This window comes from Caretta caretta, chromosome 6, assembly GCF_965140235.1.
Source record: "Caretta caretta isolate rCarCar2 chromosome 6, rCarCar1.hap1, whole genome shotgun sequence".
Lineage (NCBI taxonomy): Eukaryota > Metazoa > Chordata > Testudines > Cheloniidae > Caretta > Caretta caretta.
The window spans coordinates 17,503,137-17,520,274 of NC_134211.1; the positions used below are offsets into that span (position 1 = coordinate 17,503,137).

Here is a 17,138-nt window from a genome sequence, read left to right on the forward strand (position 1 = left end):
CTTGCCCTCCCCAAGTCTATCCAGGCCCTCCTCCATTTAACACACACTTTCTGCATGTTGCTGTATGGGGAGTGTTCATTATGGTTTCCACAGCAACAATAATTTGCTCACATTGCACATATGCGTATTCAACTGGCATTACAGATAACTCCATATCAAGCAGAGCTGGTTGAATAATGACAAAAATGTATTCACAAATCAATGAATCCCAGATTGCTGAAAACAATCCACTAATACTGTACCTGATCCTCTCTGGAACTGGCTGATTAGTAGAAAAAACTTCTTCCCAGCTCCTCCCGTCCCAGCCAAGTTGTGTTTAGCACAAGACCAGGGCAAATACAAAGATGGCTTTGGGGCTGTCCTGCACCAGCCTGGATCTCCAGCACAAGTCAGAGCAGCCTTCAAGTTGCCCCAGCTTGCCCTGGTTGGCTAAGGGGCCATTATAATTCTTTCCCTGGACACCACCTCCCACACCGGGGGACCAGAACCAGGACAAGCTACCACACCACCAAGTATACTCTTTGCACAGGGGAATCCTCAAGGAGTCAGTTAAACTAACTCTAGGGTGCTTTGTGCAGCTGGAACAGGACAAGGCAACCAGAGAGGGACCAAGGATTTGGCCCTATGTGCAGTTGAGGAGGCTGGATTAGGGTGGCTGTGGCCATCATAAAAAGAAAAGGAGTACTTGTGGCACCTTAGAGACTAACCAATTTATTTGAGCATAAGCTTTCGTGAGCTACAGCTCACTTCATCGGATGCATACTGTGGAAAGTGTAGAAGATCTTTTTATATACACACAAAGCATGAAAAAATACCTCCTCCCACCCCACTCTCCTGCTGGTAATAGCTTATCTAAAGTGATCACTCTCCTTACAATGTGTATGATAATCAAGTTGGGCCATTTCCAGCACAAATCCAGGTTTTCTCACCCCCCCCCCCCCATGCACAAACTCACTCTCCTGCTGGTAATAGCTTATCCAAAGTGACCACTCTCCTTACATTGTGTATGATAATCAAGGTGGGCCATTTCCAGCACAAATCCAGGGTTTAACAAGAACGTCTGGGGGGGGGGGGTAGGAAAAAACAAGGGGAAATAGGCTACCTTGCATAATGACTAAGCCACTCCCAGTCTCTATTCAAGCCTAAGTTAATTGTATCCAATTTGCAAATGAATTCCAATTCAACAGTTTCTCGCTGGAGTCTGGATTTGAAGTTTTTTTGTTTTAAGATAGCGACCTTCATGTCTGTGATTGCGTGACCAGAGAGATTGAAGTGTTCTCCGACTGGTTTATGAATGTTATAATTCTTGACATCTGATTTGTGTCCATTTACTCTTTTACGTAGAGACTGTCCAGTTTGACCAATGTACATGGCAGAGGGGCATTGCTGGCACATGATGGCATATATCACATTGGTGGATGTGCAGGTGAACGAGCCTCTGATAATGTGGCTGATGTTATTAGGCCCTGTGATGCTCAAATAAATTGGTTAGTCTCTAAGGTGCCACAAGTACTCCTTTTCTTTTTGTGAGTACAGACTAACACGGCTGTTACTCTGAAATCTGTGGCCATCATAACTCTGAATTGGCTATGATCTGTGTAAAATGTCAGCTTTAATTCTTGCCTTTAACAGAAGTTGTTGTGTCTCTTCCCTGCCCCATATTTAGGGCCCTAAGAAATTCACAGCCATGAAAAACGCATCACGGACCGTGAAATCTGGTCTCCTCCCATGAAATCTGGCCTTTTGTGTGCTTTTACCATACACTATACGGATTTCACAGCGTTTCTCAAATTGGGGGTCCTGACCCAAAAGGGAGTTGCAGGGGAGTCACAAGGTTATTTTAGGGGGGTCGCAGTATTGCCACCCTTACTTCTGCGCTGCCTTCAGAGCTGGGTGGCTGGAGAGCAGCGGCTGTTGGCCGGGCGCCCAGCTCTGAAGGCAGCTCCCCGCCAGCAGCAGCACAGAAGTAAGGGTAGCAATACTGCACCCCCCCCACAATAATCTTGCGACACCCCCACACACACACAAACACCCCCACACACACACCCCACACACAAACATACACTCCTTTTTGGGTCAGGACCCCTACAATTACATAGGGTGACCAGATGTCCCGATTTTATAGGAACAGTCCCGATTTTGGGGGTATATCACCCCCTGTCCTGCTTTTTTAGACTTGCTAGCTGGTCACCCTACAATTACAACACTGTGATATTTCAGATTTAAAAAGCTGAAATCATGAAATTTACGATTTTTAAAATCCTAGGACTGTGAAATTGACCAAAATGAACCCTGAATTTGGGAAGGCCCAACCCATATTGGAAGAGCAGCTAATCAGCTCCTCCACATGGGAGAAGGTGAGGAAATATGTAATCCCCCTACCTCACTGTCAGCTTTCACCTGCCCAAGCCCCATCCACAGAATCTGAAATATCATTCTCCTCCAAGGCTGAACCCTCACACTTGGGCAAGCAGGTATCCTCCTTTCATACGTACCACGTCTACATTATCTCTAGCACATCTCCCACTGGCCTTCAGAGGACGCTCAGCAGGCTCCATCACCTTGCTGTGTAGGCCATCGAGCTCCTGAGCACAGGCCCCGGGGGCTGTTCACACTATACCAATAAGGGCTATTCACGTGAGTGAAGTCTCTAGGATTATTAGGACCCATTTATTTTTTTCTTTAAATTCAGGATGGTTTGCAGTTGTTTTGGTACCTGAATCCCACAATGAAAATTTGTGTCTCTGCTCTTTAAGAATCATTTGCAACAAACAGCTTATCACCACACCACCTCCACTCAACTTATTTTCCACTGCATGCATCCGATGAAGGAGGCTGTAGCCCGCGAAAGCTTATGCTCAGATAAATTTGTTAGTCTCTAAGGTGCCACAAGGACTCCTCGTTCTTTCTACTCAACCTAAAGAAATCCCAGACTCTGAGGAAACTCCAACTGAATTGACACATAATCCATTTGTATACTTCCCATTCATTCCCGTCTTCTCGGGAGACTCCAAGAGTCTTTTTGGACTAAGGAAAATGCCTGATCTTCCTTTTTCTTTCTTTCTTTCTTTCTTTCTTTCTTTCTTTCTTTCTTTCTTTCTTTCTTTCTTTCTTTCTGTTTACAGAAACAAAACATCTATCTTCCCCTTTTAGCTAAGTGGGCCTTTCCCCTTCACCTTAGTGTGTTTCACCAGGTTCATAAAAGCTCAAGGGAGGGGACCCTCAGCTGATGTAAAAGGGTGACTCTCCACAGAAGTCAGCAGAGCCCCACGCTGAAGACCTGAGCCCAACTTTCAATAAAATGTATTTCTCTTGAAGCCAACGGTTGCTTCCCATCCCTCCTTTCCTTTTGAGTCCCCCTCCCCCGCAGCAAACCGAAGGCCACATCATCTGAACATAAACGGAGCCTGGAAGCAAAACGGCTCGGCACCGGTGGGGAGCGAGATCTCCCAACGGCGGCGGGCAGAGGCCCTGGGAAACCGTGAAACGAGCATGACACGGAGTTTCGCAGGGCGAACGGCGCCAGGAAGGGGAACTAACTCCGTGTGCGGGGTGCGTTCCCGGCGCGGCTCGCGTTGCTCGGAGCGGGCCTGAAGCTGGACTGAGAATCGGATCGGACTTTACAAAGGTGCCTGGTTTCAAAGGTCCAGGGACTTTGCGCACCAGGCGCTGAGCGGTTTCTCCGTCTTACCGACATGGTGGGGAGCCCGGAGCAGAACCAATCTCGCTCTCTGCCGGGATCGGGATCGGGACCGGGGCGGCGCGGATCCCGAGGCAGGTGGCGGAGCCCGGGCCGCGGCAGGGAGCAGCGGGCGCGGCTCGGTTCCCCGTCCTCGCTCTCAGCCGGTTCCCGGGGGCTCCGCTGCGGCGCCGGGCTCTGCCTGCTGCCGGGCGGGGAAGCAGCCTCCCGCGGCGCGGCGCGGCGAGCTCGGAGGCAGGAAGGGAGCTGTCCTCTCCCGCACCTGCCCGGGGCGTGCGGCTGGGGAGTGGCAAGGCCCCGGCCCCGCTTGCCAGCTGCCTGTGGCTGCCCGAGGGGGACGGGTGCTCACCGCCCCACCCACCACTCCCAGCGCGGGAGCCTCGTGTCTTGGGGCGGGGCTGATTCCCCTGGGTGCTGAGCTTCCCCCACCCCCCTGCCTTCAGTGGCAGCTGGCGGGGGGCCCAGCCCTTGGGAGAACCTGACTCCAGGCGTCAAGCCCTAGCCCCACTGAGGTCACCCAGCGTTTTGCCCTTGATTTCCATGGGGCCAGGATTTCACCCAGGCCTCTCAAGTTGGGCACCCACTAGGGTGACCAGGTAGCAAGTGTGAAAAACCGGGACAGGGGGTGGGGGGTAATAGGAGCCTATATAAGAGAAAGCCCCAAATATCGGGACAGTCCCTATAAAATCGGGGACATCTGGTCACCCTAGCACCCACAGCCAGCAGCCAGGTTTGCTGAAGGTTGGCCCTGCTGTCATGAAGGGGAGCTGGCCAGAGGGGCGCGGCCCTCCTCCCCTCCATTCCAGCCTGTCCCGTTTGTTCCTCTCTGCCCTAAGCCTCCTAGCCTCCAGTCCTTCCTCCTTTCCTCCATCTCCCACCCTGGGCTCTTCCCGTGCTTTTTTCTGTCCCTCCCTGCCCCCCTAGGCCTTGCTGTAGCTCTTCCTCTGGATTTTCAGTGTCTGTTTCCCCTCATTCAGAGAATCAGAGAAGCGTAGGACTGGAAGGGACCTCAACAGATCATCTAGTCCAGTCCCCAGCACTCAAGGCAGGACTAGTATTACCTAGAAAGACCATCCCTGACAGGTGGTTGTCTAACTTGTTCTTAAAAGCCTCCAGTGATGGAGATTGCACCACCTCCCTAGGCAATTTATTCCAGTGCTTAACCACCCTGACAGGAAGCTTTTCCTTAAGTCCAACCTAAACCTCCCTTGCTGCAAGTTAAGCCCATTGCTTCTTGTCCTGTCCTCAGAGGTTAAGAACAATTCTTCTCCCTCCTCCTTGTAACAACCTTTTCTGTACTTGAAAACTGTTAGCATGTCCCCCCTCAGCCTTCTCTTCTCCAGACTCATGTGTTTCTCTAACATGTAATAATGGTTTGGCCTTCCCTGTTCTTTCCCTCCATCTCACCCCTTACTCTGGCCTTTCTTTCTGTGCCTGCAGTAGATTCTGTATTCGTACTGGTATTTTGTTATGTATTTGTACTGCAGTGTCACCTCCGAGCCCCAGTCATGGAGCAGGACCTCATTGTGCCAGGTGCTGCACAAACACAGAACTAAAGGAAGGTCTCTGCCCCAAAGAGCTCACAATCTATGGGTCTTCCCCATTTTCACCCATGCTCTTTGAAGGCCTGATCCAGCTCCCAATGGGAGTCTTTCCATTATCCTTAGAGGGAATTGGGTTGGACCCTCTGTCTCTTCTCCTCTCCAGTCTCTCTTCCCTTCCCATCACACACTCATCCGTCCCATTCCTCTCTCCCTTTCTCACCCCATCAATTCCTCATTCAGTCTCTCTTCTAACCTGTCCCCTCACTCACTTTCCATCCTCCCCAGCCATCAGTCACCTGCCACTTCTTCCCACCCACACACCCATCATTCCCTCTTCTGGCCCCACACTCTTATCATTCTTGCTACCCTCCTCCCGGCTCCACCAAACACTCTCGCTTACCCTCCCCCTCTCTGAGTTATCCTTGGAGGGACTCAGTCCTCCTGGCTTTTCCTTCCCCTCCCTTCCTTCATTAGCAGACTTGGACAGCAGCAGGACCTATGGTCCCATGTTAAACTTGGGACTTCCCTGCAAATGGGATGCTTTGGGGACCTCCCATGAAGGTAGGTTGCAAAGACCACCTTTGGTCCTGATTCTCTCTGGGCCCCCCACTGTCCCTTTCTCCATTCCACTGCTCCAGCCAGCAGTGGAGTTACATGAGGAGGTCTGAGCTGCTCCAACAAAGCCTCAGAAAGCTTCCTCTCATTCTCCAGGAGCCACGGAGGGGAAGGAATGGTGGGCCAGGCCCTGGAGGAAAAAAGGGAAAGGGATAAGCAGTAATTGGAGGATTTGAACTGGCTTCAAATTTCCCTGCTTAAAGGAAAACTGCAGTGATTTTTATTCCTGTCTGATGATTGCAGACAAGTTTACTGAGTCGGGAAAAGAAGGAAACAATAAAGCAACATGTCAAAAATGGTTCGGACACTCCATCAGTGGGACGGGGCAGCAGGGCAAATCCCGGGGCTGCAGTCTGTTGGCATGCATCAGGCCAGAAAAATCAGAGCTGCAGCTAGGGACACTGGGAACAGCAGCAGACTTCCACAGCTCTTGTTAAGTGCGTTGGGTGGGCCCAATCCTCAGCTGGTTTAAATTGGTCTGGTCCCCATTGAACGCAGTGGACTTTTGCTGATTGATGCCAATTGAGAATCTGGCTTTGTATTTTTTTTTAATGGACTTTTTGTGTAATGTGAAAAATTACAGAATTTAAAAGCTGTGGAAATCTCCTGCTGTCCCCCGTGTCTCTGACTGAAGCTCTGATCACCCTCACATGGCCAGGCTGACAATCTGGCTGCTTCCTGCCTTATTATTTCAGATTTTATTTGATATGCTATATGGGACCTTTTAAAGCAATAGTTATCAGTGACTTTAGTCACATCTGAACAGTGACACGCTGCCAATATTTTAACCAGGGGCTCCCACAAAACTTTCCCCCTCTAGCCTGTGAAAAGCAGGTATGGTTTAAGTTTAAATGGAACGCAGATCAAAACCAACCAGAAGGCTGCCGTCAAATCAAAGCTACCCCACACCTGCTGAGATGCTTCTGGCACTCCTGATTCCCTCTCCTGCCAATCCTGCCTCCTGCTCCCCTCTCTATACCAACAGCTGCCCCTACCCCCATTGATCCTTGTAACCCAACTTTATTGGTCCATTGGCCCCCTCCCAGCATAGGGCCCAGACCTGGCTTTATCCACTCCTGCTGACAAACCCCATACATTGTGGAAGGGCGGGGGTGTGAGATTTCCGAGAGGAAGGAAGGAACAAAGCACTTTCTCATCCCCATGGAAGGAGACATCACCACGAGCTGTACAGACTTAATATTAAGTGCATTTCCCTGGAAATGTTCTGCCTGCGTTCCCGAAAAAAAATATTTTGAGTGTTTAGAGTGTATGGCACCGTGTCCAAGGTGTGCCATCTGAAATACGGGGTGGTGACTGGGTGGCAGAGAGGGCCTGAGAGCCTTTTAGGGGTTCGGGGAGTCAGGGGATGTCTTGCCTGGGAAAATGTCTTACTTTTGAAATAGCTTGCTGCAGTCTAGTGCATTCCAAAGGCAACACATTTCCCCTTCAGAAGTATTTTTATGAACTGCAATCCAAGGGCACACTGGTCTCTAGTGGGGTTAGTTTACCAGTATCCAGAGAGAAGGTGACCCATCAGAGGCAGGGAATCATTCCAACTCCTCCCTGAAGTTTAATAGCAGAATTTTAATAAGGGACTCCAGCGAGTCCCCTCCAGCATGGTACTGGGTCAAAGGACTGGAATGAGTGTATATTCCATTGCAAGGGAGCTGCCAGTCACTTCCTTGCTTTGCATGGACACAGCCCTCTCAATTTTGCCACCAGATACTTGGTCTACTGCACTGCATGTCCTGCCCTGGCCATTATTCAAGAATGCAAATGGTGGATGGTCATAAAACTCAACAGGTGTCAGGTTGTTTCAAGAAAAACAAAATAATAACAAACCCCATTCAAGTCCATCCATCTTACATTGGCGCCCCTCACTGTAGAATCGTTTGATGTTTTCCCCTTGTAGGTGAGCATTAATTACCAAAAGAGTGGGATGTTTACAAACCGGCTGAATGTGAGTACTAGTTAAAAGAGGGTGCACTAACAATAACTTTCCGCTCCTCAGCGTGGATCGCCAAACTCTTGACTTCTAGTTCCACTGCATATTACTCCTTTATAAGGACGGCAATAGTCCAGTATCCAAATTCCAGCAAGAGCCAGCATTCGGACTGCACTCAACTGGTCACATTCAATATGGACCTGATCAAAAGCTCACTAAAAGAGGCTTTGGATGAGCTCCTGTGTGAATTGATATTGTATTGCCTAGGTAACGGGGAAGCCTCAGTGCAAAAGAAGCACCGTCTTTCCAAAGGGTGGAAAAATATACCAGAATCTGAGCATTTGAAGAATTACAGTGGGTCTTTTAAATAAAGTTTCTGATTAAATAAAACCAGCCTTTGCTTTTGCAGGGCTGCCAGCTCTCATGATTTTATCGTGAGTCTCGTGATATTTGGTGTATTTCTTAAAGTCCCACCTCCTGAAGTCATTTGATTACATGAAAATCGCAATTTTCAATTTTTTTAAAAAGTGAACATCTAGCCCCCATGGCTGCAGAATAAAGTTGAAAATGTGACTTGAGTGTATCTCCAGGGCTCAAAAACCCCAAAAGGAAAGAAAAAGAACCCACATTTCTTATTTTTAAAAATCTCTTGATTTTTTTAAAGCCAATCTCATGGTTTGGGGGGGCTGAGTCATGATTTTTCAATGCTTGGCATTAGCAATACTGAGTTTCTTTTACAGGGTGGTTTTTGGAAGACTTATCTCACTCTGACCGCCTACTAGTTCACATAATTCTCATTCCCACCTGCACATCCACATATTTAGGAGTGGAAATATTATACTGGATATCTGTTCAACCTGATCCTTGGGTTATAGCTCTTGTGGTTAGCACCATGTCAGAGATGCAAAACTATTCTACTGACTCAGCCTGGCTGCCAGAGCAGGTGAAGCCTATCACTGTAGTTCCAAGCCAAAAGAGTCTGAAGCCCATCTCTGTGATGCAGAGAACAAAAGGGTGAGGACTGCTAGGATAGCCGCAGGACCAGCCAAGCCCAAGAGGAAGCTTAGCCTGAGCTGGATGTTATTTTTTATTTAAGTTAGCAAGAAAAGCAAAGACCAGGAAGGGGCATGTTTGCATGCTGTGTTTGGAGCAGGGTGGAATGGGTTAAGAAGAATGAGTAGCTTTGAAATGCACACACCAGGGATGAGACAACTCTGTTATACCTCTCACCATGTGTAAGTGTTTTCTGAGTTTTAATTTTATTTTTTACAGAGCAAGAACAAAGCTCTGCTCTACCCAGCTACAGCACAAGGTTTCAGCCTCCTCAGTATCCTCCTATCTGGATTCCCGTATGTTGTTACAAAAGCTACACAAGGGGCAGGTCTACACTCGCATTAGTGCAGCTGCACCAGACACTGTCAGGAGAGATCTCTCCCGTTGGCTTAATAACTCCACCTGAGCCAGGGGTGGTAGCTATGTCAGTGGGAGAAGCCCTCCCGCTGACTTAGTGCTGTCTACATGGGGGGTTAAGGTTGGTAAAACTCGACACCCCTGAGCGACATAGTTATAGCGCAGTAAGTGTGTAGTGCGACTACATGCATCTGAAGAAGTGGATATTCACCCACAAAAGCTTATGCTATGATTCTATGATTCTATGATTCTAGTCTATAAGGTGCCACAGGACTCTTTGCTGCTTTTCCCGATCCAGACTAACACGGCTACCCCTCTGATACTTAAGTGTGTAGTGTAGACGTGGGCAAAGTGACGCTCTTAAGGTCTATGTACACTACAGGTGTGATACTGGCAAACAGGGGCGTGCATGGAAATGTAACATTGACCCCTTTTGCGAGGGCATGTTCTGTGCCCTTCCCCTGTCCTGGCCCCGGGAGGAGCTCACTCTTCCTCCTGCCATGGCCCAGCAGGAGCTCACTCTTCCTTCCCAGCAGCCCCGGGGTCAGGAGGCACTCGCTCTCCCACATCCCCAGCCACTGCAGCCCCAAGGCTGGAGGAGCTCTTTGCCACTGATGATTACTGGGGGGGCTTTGCCATTATTGATGGCACAGCTGCAGTGCTGTTATGTAGATGATTCCTACATTTACAGAAGGGGTTTTCTCTCAGTGTAATTAATCCCGCTCTCTGAGAGGTGGTAGCAAGCTCGACAGAAGAATTCTTCCATTGAACTAGCTGTGTCTACACCAGGGGTTAGGTCAAGCTAACTATGGTGAGCAGTGCACAAAAGTTTCACAACCCTGAGTGCTGTAGCTAGGTCGATCTAATTTTTTTTAGTGTAGACCAGGCCTAAGCAACGTTGGGGATTTCTAGATGAACTCTGGCTTGTGAGACAGCCAGGACTTACAGAGCCTGACTCTACACTCAGTAAAGTCAATTTAGTTCAATAACTTTGCCAAATGCCTTTAACAGGATCAGGCCCGCAAGTCTGAAAAGAGAAGAGTTCCAGATTTCCTGCTATGGTATAGTCAGTTAGAGTGGGAGCTTATCTTCCAAGAAGCTATCTGTGGGGATTGACGGGAGTGAAAGCTTTACTGTGTGTAGCCACAGAATAGCAGCAGGGTTATAGGATGAAGGTGTGTGTGTGTGTGTTTGCACAGTTTGGGACAGCTGATAAAGAAGGGTACAGAAGTTGCACTTGATAAGAAGGATCATGTTTCCCCTACATCAGAAGAACAAAGTCCAGGTGTGTCTGAAAAGCCTTTAAGCTGTCTTGGTGCACCATCGTTGTCAGATGGAGGTGAAGCGGGGTGATGCCGTCTCTTCCCAACTGGTCCATGTAGCTTCTGAGTTTTTGGAGCTGTTACTGGAAGCAATATCTCTCATAGCAGCGTGAGAAGATAAACATTTTTTCTTCAAGTCTGGGGGAATTTGGAGCTGAACAGGCAGGTTTCTTTCTTTTCCCCGCTACTCCTGCAGTCAACATGACAAATTAAAATGAATGGTGCTCTTCTTTCAAGTCCAAAGTGCCAGGCATAAACTGCCATCTGCATTATCCACAACACTCAGTCTGCTGGATTCCCTACTCATCACACCCACAGTCTAGTGCAGAAGATGGCGGTGGTCAGAAGACACAGTTCAGCCAGGAGATAGACCTTCGGGAGGAGAAGGATCTTTCAGTGTCTTGGTGAAGATCTGGGTTTGATCTGGCTGAGTGTTCTGGAGCCATAGTTCAGACAGGCATGGAAGTGTTGGATGAACAAGGCTCTCCACCGGTGATCTCCCAGGGTTCTAAATGAAAGAAGGCTGCACTGCACACGCCTGCATCGTGGACTGAGGATGGCACTGAAATATTTAATGAGCTGCACTCAATCCACAGGAAGTTCACAGGAAAGTAATTAAAGGAACACCCCTTCCTGCATAGATGGTCTGAGTGTCAAGAGAGGAAGATTAGCCGATGGAAAAGGGGGACTGAGAGCAACTATAGCCCAAATGGTTTCCTGGTGGAAGAGCGGGCCCTTGGGTTGCCGGGATCCCTAATTACACCTCCCTGAGTCTCACAGCACACAGAGTTAATCCTGAGGGCATTCTGCACCAAACATTTACAAATGCTGCACCGACATTTTGAAAATTCTGCACACAGTCTTTTAAAACCCTGCAAATTTTATTTGTCAAAAAAATGTGGAGGCTCCAGCCTGGCACTGGGGGACAGAGGCCCCTGGCTGCCCAGAGGTGGGAGATCACTGGGCAACTCCCCCTATTCAGGACATGGACTCAGCGGTGAGGCTGCACCCAACCCTGCCACAGCTCAAGGACCGGGCCTGCCCCAGAAACACCCCAGAGCCCTGCCCCTCTGCGCCAGATGTACCAGATGTGGGCAGGCAGGCTCAGCAAGGCAGGATCCAAGTGTGGAGGGGCTTAGTGTGGGGGGAATCCAGTTGTGGGTTAAGAGGGTTCTGTGTGGGGCAATCTGGGTGCAGATGGCTCAGTGCGGGATCCGGGTGCAGGGGGGATCTGGATGCATAGGGGCTTCTGTGTGTATGTGTGTGGTTTCTGGATGCAACAGTAATGTGACTTTGCAGGGGGGTCCAGGTGAAAGTGGTTGGGGCTTAGCAGGGGTGTCTGGGTGTGGGAGGCTCAGTGGGGGGTCCAGATGCTGGGGGAATGGGGCTCAGTGGGGTTGGCATCCAGGTGCAGCTGGTTGGGGCTTGGTAGGGGGGGATCCGGGTGTGAGTGGCTCATCGGGGTGGTCCAGGGGGAGTGGGGCTCAGCGGGGATGGGGTCTGGGTGTGGGGGGAGGAGGGAATGAGGGTTGGCTGGAGGGTCTGGGTATGAGGGGGTCTGGATGCACAGGGGTTGGACGGATGTGGGAGCAGCTCACTGTACAGTGATTTCTTCCCACCCACTGCAGCTGAGGAGTGATGGGTGAAGGAAGAGGGGGGATGGAGGGGGGGAATTTGCAGAGCTTCCTACAGCTGGGGGGAGAAATCTGGTGTGGGGGGTGTCTGACCCAGCCCCGGATGCCATGCAGGGGAAGAAGAAGTCCTGTCCTCCCCAGCCCAGGCAGGACTAGCAGCTGAGCCTGGCACAGGGTAGGAGCCACCAGTCGTGTCTTCCCCAGTCTTCTCTGCTGGCTGCCCTGGGCACCCGAAACATACTGAGGGGAGAGCTGCATGACCGCTTTTGTGGCTTCCCTTTGCTTCCCTGTCAGAAAATCATTTTTCTGCGGGGAAACAAAGAAATCTGCGGGGGACATAAATTCTGTGCATGCACAGTGGCACAGAATTCCCCCATGAGTAATAAGTTAGAGACATTGTAGGGGCTACTCTAGTTCACACCAACTGGCTAAGGTCTGTCTAGCAGCTTATACCCCATGGGAACAGGTGTAGTGCAGGCATGGCCTCCTTCACCCCCTTCTGCCTGTGCGTGTGTGTGTGTGTGCATTGGGGCAGTTGGTATAGAAGCCAGCTACACCACTTTATGCCAGCTGAGAGCTCTCCTACATGGGAAGAATTGTCAGCTAGCCAAACAGGGCCAGATTCTGCCACTTTCTCCTGTCTGAGTGGCACAAAGTGCGTGGAACAGGAGAAGCAACTTCACTTGATGTCAAACTACTGCTATGAGTCTAATAGTTCTTGGGCATGTTATTCTTAAAGATTGGTTGTCAAATGTGTTTCTTAGCAGTTAGCGAAAATCCTATTAGAGAAGTGTGAATGAGGAACTTAGCCACAAACTTAAACCCTGACAACAAAAAGTGTTAGCCCCAATATAAGGGACCGTCATACATCGCCATCTAGTGTGCTCCAGTGCAACAGGAGCTGTTCTGTTTCAGAGAAGCAGGAATCTTTCTTTTCCTTTCTTTTGTTAATGTATTCATTAAGGGCATGATTCTGCTCATTGAGGCCAATGACTATTTCTGTTGATTTTAATGGAAGTGGGAATAGGCCCTGCCTTTTGACATAAACACAGAGGGCTTAATACTCACTTTGGGGTATACTGATTTAGCTCTACCAAAGTCAATGGGGCTATGCTGATTATTTACACCAGCCGAGAATCTAGACTAGCCTGTGAAGGGTGTATATTATTACACAGTGCTGGGCAGTTGGAGGATTATACAATTCCCAGAGGAAGAAGAAAGAATCCTTGCACTGCCCCGTCCTAGCCCAAACGCTATTTGCAATTACAACAATGTAAATTCAGAGTAAATGCATTTAAATCAATAGACTTACTCCAGATTTACACCACTACACAAAAGCTCTCCACACCCTTGACAAGCTGTGAAAAATATTTTGCACAAAATAAACAGACTCCAGTAATTACCCTCAGATAACAATGTAGTAACTAACCTTTAATTAATAAAGTTCCTGTTGCATTCAGCGGCACTCAGTGGGAAAAAATGATTCAGGGTGCTTTTAGGACCTCTGCTTCTTTTTTCAGAACTGTGGTGGTTCTCATACATTGTAATTTCTGTCAGTGGCACTTCTTGTGCCAAGTGAAAGCTACTTGAAACCTTATTACTCTAGGGATAACCAGGAAAAGGGCAGTATTTCATATTTTTGGGGGGGTTATGCAGTATTCAGAATTGCCATATTATGTGTAAGTGGGATTGATTTTTCTGTATCAACAATGAGCATTAATGTATCATCCACTTACTGTGTGTGGAAGGTTATATTGTAACATTTTATTCAAAAGACACAATACATATAATTTCATGGACTTTGCTAATAAAGAAAGCAAGGAAACCTGTGGTTACACTGACCATGTTGGAGTTCATTTTACATATAGGTGAATGATTTAAAACACTTCTTGGGGTCTGTGGTTTTAAAGCAGCGTCATTCAAACTGCAGCCCCAGAGCCAAATGCAGCTTGTTGTGTCACAAAGTTTCAGCACTTGTTAAAACTGCTGCAGTCCTTTCTCCTTGCTTATCATGTGCTGCCGTCGTGTGGCCATTTCATTCATTTAATGCCACAGATATATTTCCCTTCTTTTTGCATGACTTCCATTAGTCTAATCTCTTCCATATTATGATCCAACGACATGATACATGAAAAAAGTTTAAGGACCCCCTCCCATGTAACCATAAAGAAAGGAAGTTGTTTCAGGACTTCCCTCCCCCCAAGCATGAAGACAGAATGATGGCAACCCACCCGTCCATGCCCTGCATGAAGGTCACGACCCCTAAGGTTGAGAAACTGTACATTAGTCCCGTATTTGTACTTACAGAGCTTTGAGGGCCTGATCCAAAGCTCACTGAATTTGATGAGTCTTTCTATTGATTTCAGTTGACTTTGGATCAGATCCTGAGTGATAGCAACACACCAAACAATGATTAGGAAACTCCTGAGATGGTCACAATGTACAGCTACCCTGAAGGAAGTGGGGATGTATTAAAAACATTGCAGTATGCAGAACAATGACTTTGGGGCAGACAGGGCCACATTGCCCCATCTCTAGATACTTTAACTGGTGTATGCCCAAAATGGTGTCACTAAAGCAGCTGTGTTGTCCTAGTACTGATTAGGCTGTCTCATGTGCCAATTAAAACCGCTGCGCTGGTAACTGAGCAAAATACCATCACAGCTGCTTTTTGTTGTTTTTATAAACCAGAATACACATTAGCCCTCATTAATGCTTCAGAGTACAGACTCTTCTGTCTGAAACACATGCATCATTTCATCCCTCACAACAGATACGCAACTTGGACCACAGTGTATCACCACTCTCCCACATTCCCGGAATTTATTAAAGGAACAGTCTCCCAATTCCTCTTTTCCCCAGTTTTCCTTTTCTCTCTTCCCCATCTCCATGGAGAGAATGAAAATGACAATTTTGTCTTCCTGCATTTCTCTTTCGACCTGTTATCTGGCAAACACTGGCCTGCAGCTTGAGATCTTCTCTGATTTTACAAGCTAAACTTGTATTCCCCAAAGAACTAATGGCCTGTTTGACAGCACAGGGACGTTAACTCCAGTGGCCCGGCCAAATTACAATCTTGAGTAATTGTATTCAAGTCCACTAAAAAGTCCTCCTGCATTTCAATTAAATACGCTTTTCTCCTCCTCCTATCCTGAACGGCTGCCTCCACACCACTGATTTGGTGCCTCCTCCCTTTTGTCATTGCAAGTAACTGGCATCAGAATCAATGAATCGGGAAGGGAGGAGGAACTCCCCCAGCTTTTCACATCTCCAGGGCCGCGGGGGTACGTGCGGTGCACGCATCAGGGCTGGGACAGGACGGGCCAGAGCCACCCCGCACAGGGACTGATGGGGTTTACAGTGGAGAGGCCTAGGGGGAAGCTAGACGGGAGCCAGCCATGGAGCGGAGCACCCCTGCCGGGCCCCGGTACAGAGCGCAGCCTCCCGCTGCCCCCGGGGCTCAGATCCCGCCCCCCCGCCAAACACCCAATCAGCAGAGGGCCCAGTCAGAGCCGCGTGCGCAGGCGGCCCCGCGGTGGCCTCCAACCAGGAGAGAAAACGGAGGCGCGCGGGCCCCAATTGGCGACCCAGGCCCCCCCGCCCCCGCCCGGAGTGCGCATGCGCCGCGAGAGCAGTCGCTGCGCGGGAGGCGGGGCTGGCGCGCGACGCACGTAGCGGCGGTGGTGACCTACGTGCGCAGGGCTGCCAGGGGCTGCCCCTTGTGAGGTGGGTGCGGGGCCGATGGGGCCGGCCGAGCTCCCCCGGGGCGAGCGCGGAGCCGCCTGAGCCCCGCCAGCCGGGGCGACGCCATGCGGCGCGGCGAGAGGAGGAGCCACGCCGGGGCCCCGAGCAAGGCCGCGCTGGAGGAGCAGCCCGGCGGCGGGGTGATGGAGGCGCCCCCGGGCTCCCGCGGGGACTCGCCGCCCGCGGCCCCCGGCAGCGCCGCCCCCGGGCTCCGCCGCAGCACCGAGTCCGAGGTGTACGACGACGGCACCAACACCTTCTTCTGGTGAGAGCCCGAGCGAGCCCGGCCCGGCGCCTCGCCCCCCGAGCCCGAGCGAGCCCGGCCCCTTGGCTCTCCTTAGCCAGTCCCCGTGGACTCACTGACCTTGTGCTGCCTCCCCCCCGGCCAGCTCCGGCGGCTGATAGAGGCCCTGCCCCGGGAGTCCCGGATCCCCGGTGCACTCCGCCCCCAGCTGCCAGCGGAGCCCCGACTCCCCTCCCAGGGAGCCTTTCACCCCAGTGCTGGCCAGCAGCTTGGGCCCTGGGTCCCGGTGCCACCTCGAGCTCTTCCCCCGGGAGTGGCCAGGGCCCCTACCCCCCTCCTTTCTCTAGTTACTGACTAACGCCGCCTGTACGTGCCCCCGCTAACACCCCGTCTTCATTCAAGCTGTTCCGCACCTGGTTGGTCACTCTGATATAGCCATTAAACCACCTTTTCTGCCTCCATCAGCTACTTCCAGAAGGCATGGGGGATATAGGGTTGGGGTATGTGGAGAAGGGGGGTATCTAACACAACCCCGAAGACACTCCAGTGTTTTCTAGTGAGTGACGCCCATACCCTCTCCACCTACTGCTCTTATCCTCTCCTTTTTCTGGTGAATGTTACACCCAGCTCCCGAGCCTATAGATCTAATCAGCTCTTCTCCAACACACCCTGATGAATGTCTGTGATTACACTACCACTTAGGCAACATTTATGTCACTCAGGGATGTGTATATTCCACCTCGAGTGACATAAATTATGCTGGCGTAAGCAGTCGTGTGCACAGTGCTATGTCGGTGGGAGAATGCTGCTAGTTTGGGGCAGATTAATTATGTTGACGGGAGAGTCTCTCCCTTGTGTAGACATAGCCTTAGTCCTTTAACCTCCCACTCACACCTACTTTTAAATATAACTTGTGTAGCTCCTGCACAGCTCTTTACTGTTGTCAAACAAACAGGCCATCAGATCTGTGATCCCTTACA

The 17,138-nt window shown here is 50.0% G+C and overlaps 2 protein-coding genes across 4 annotated transcripts in view; one reads left to right on the plus strand and one right to left on the minus strand.

Annotated features, from left to right (window-relative positions):
• Positions 1-4,069, minus strand: part of ANO9 (anoctamin 9) — a 41,940-nt gene extending 37,871 nt beyond the window's left edge. Inside the window, exon 1 of the mRNA XM_075129293.1 lies at positions 3,692-4,069. Coding sequence (XP_074985394.1) covers positions 3,692-3,697 — 6 coding nt within the window. The 5' untranslated portion in view covers positions 3,698-4,069. The remainder of the gene's footprint in view (positions 1-3,691) is intronic.
• An 11,765-nt stretch (positions 4,070-15,834) lies between these two features.
• PTDSS2 (phosphatidylserine synthase 2) overlaps positions 15,835-17,138 on the plus strand; it is a 72,621-nt gene continuing 71,317 nt past the window's right edge. Inside the window, exon 1 of one of the 3 annotated variants that reach the window (XR_007357191.2) lies at positions 15,835-16,179. Coding sequence is in view for 2 of the 3 variants with exons in the window: in XM_075129294.1 (XP_074985395.1) it covers positions 15,980-16,179 (200 nt within the window). In the remaining variant the exon portion in view is untranslated. The remainder of the gene's footprint in view (positions 16,180-17,138) is intronic. The other 2 variants (XM_075129294.1, XM_048853833.2) reach the window with 2 other exon arrangements.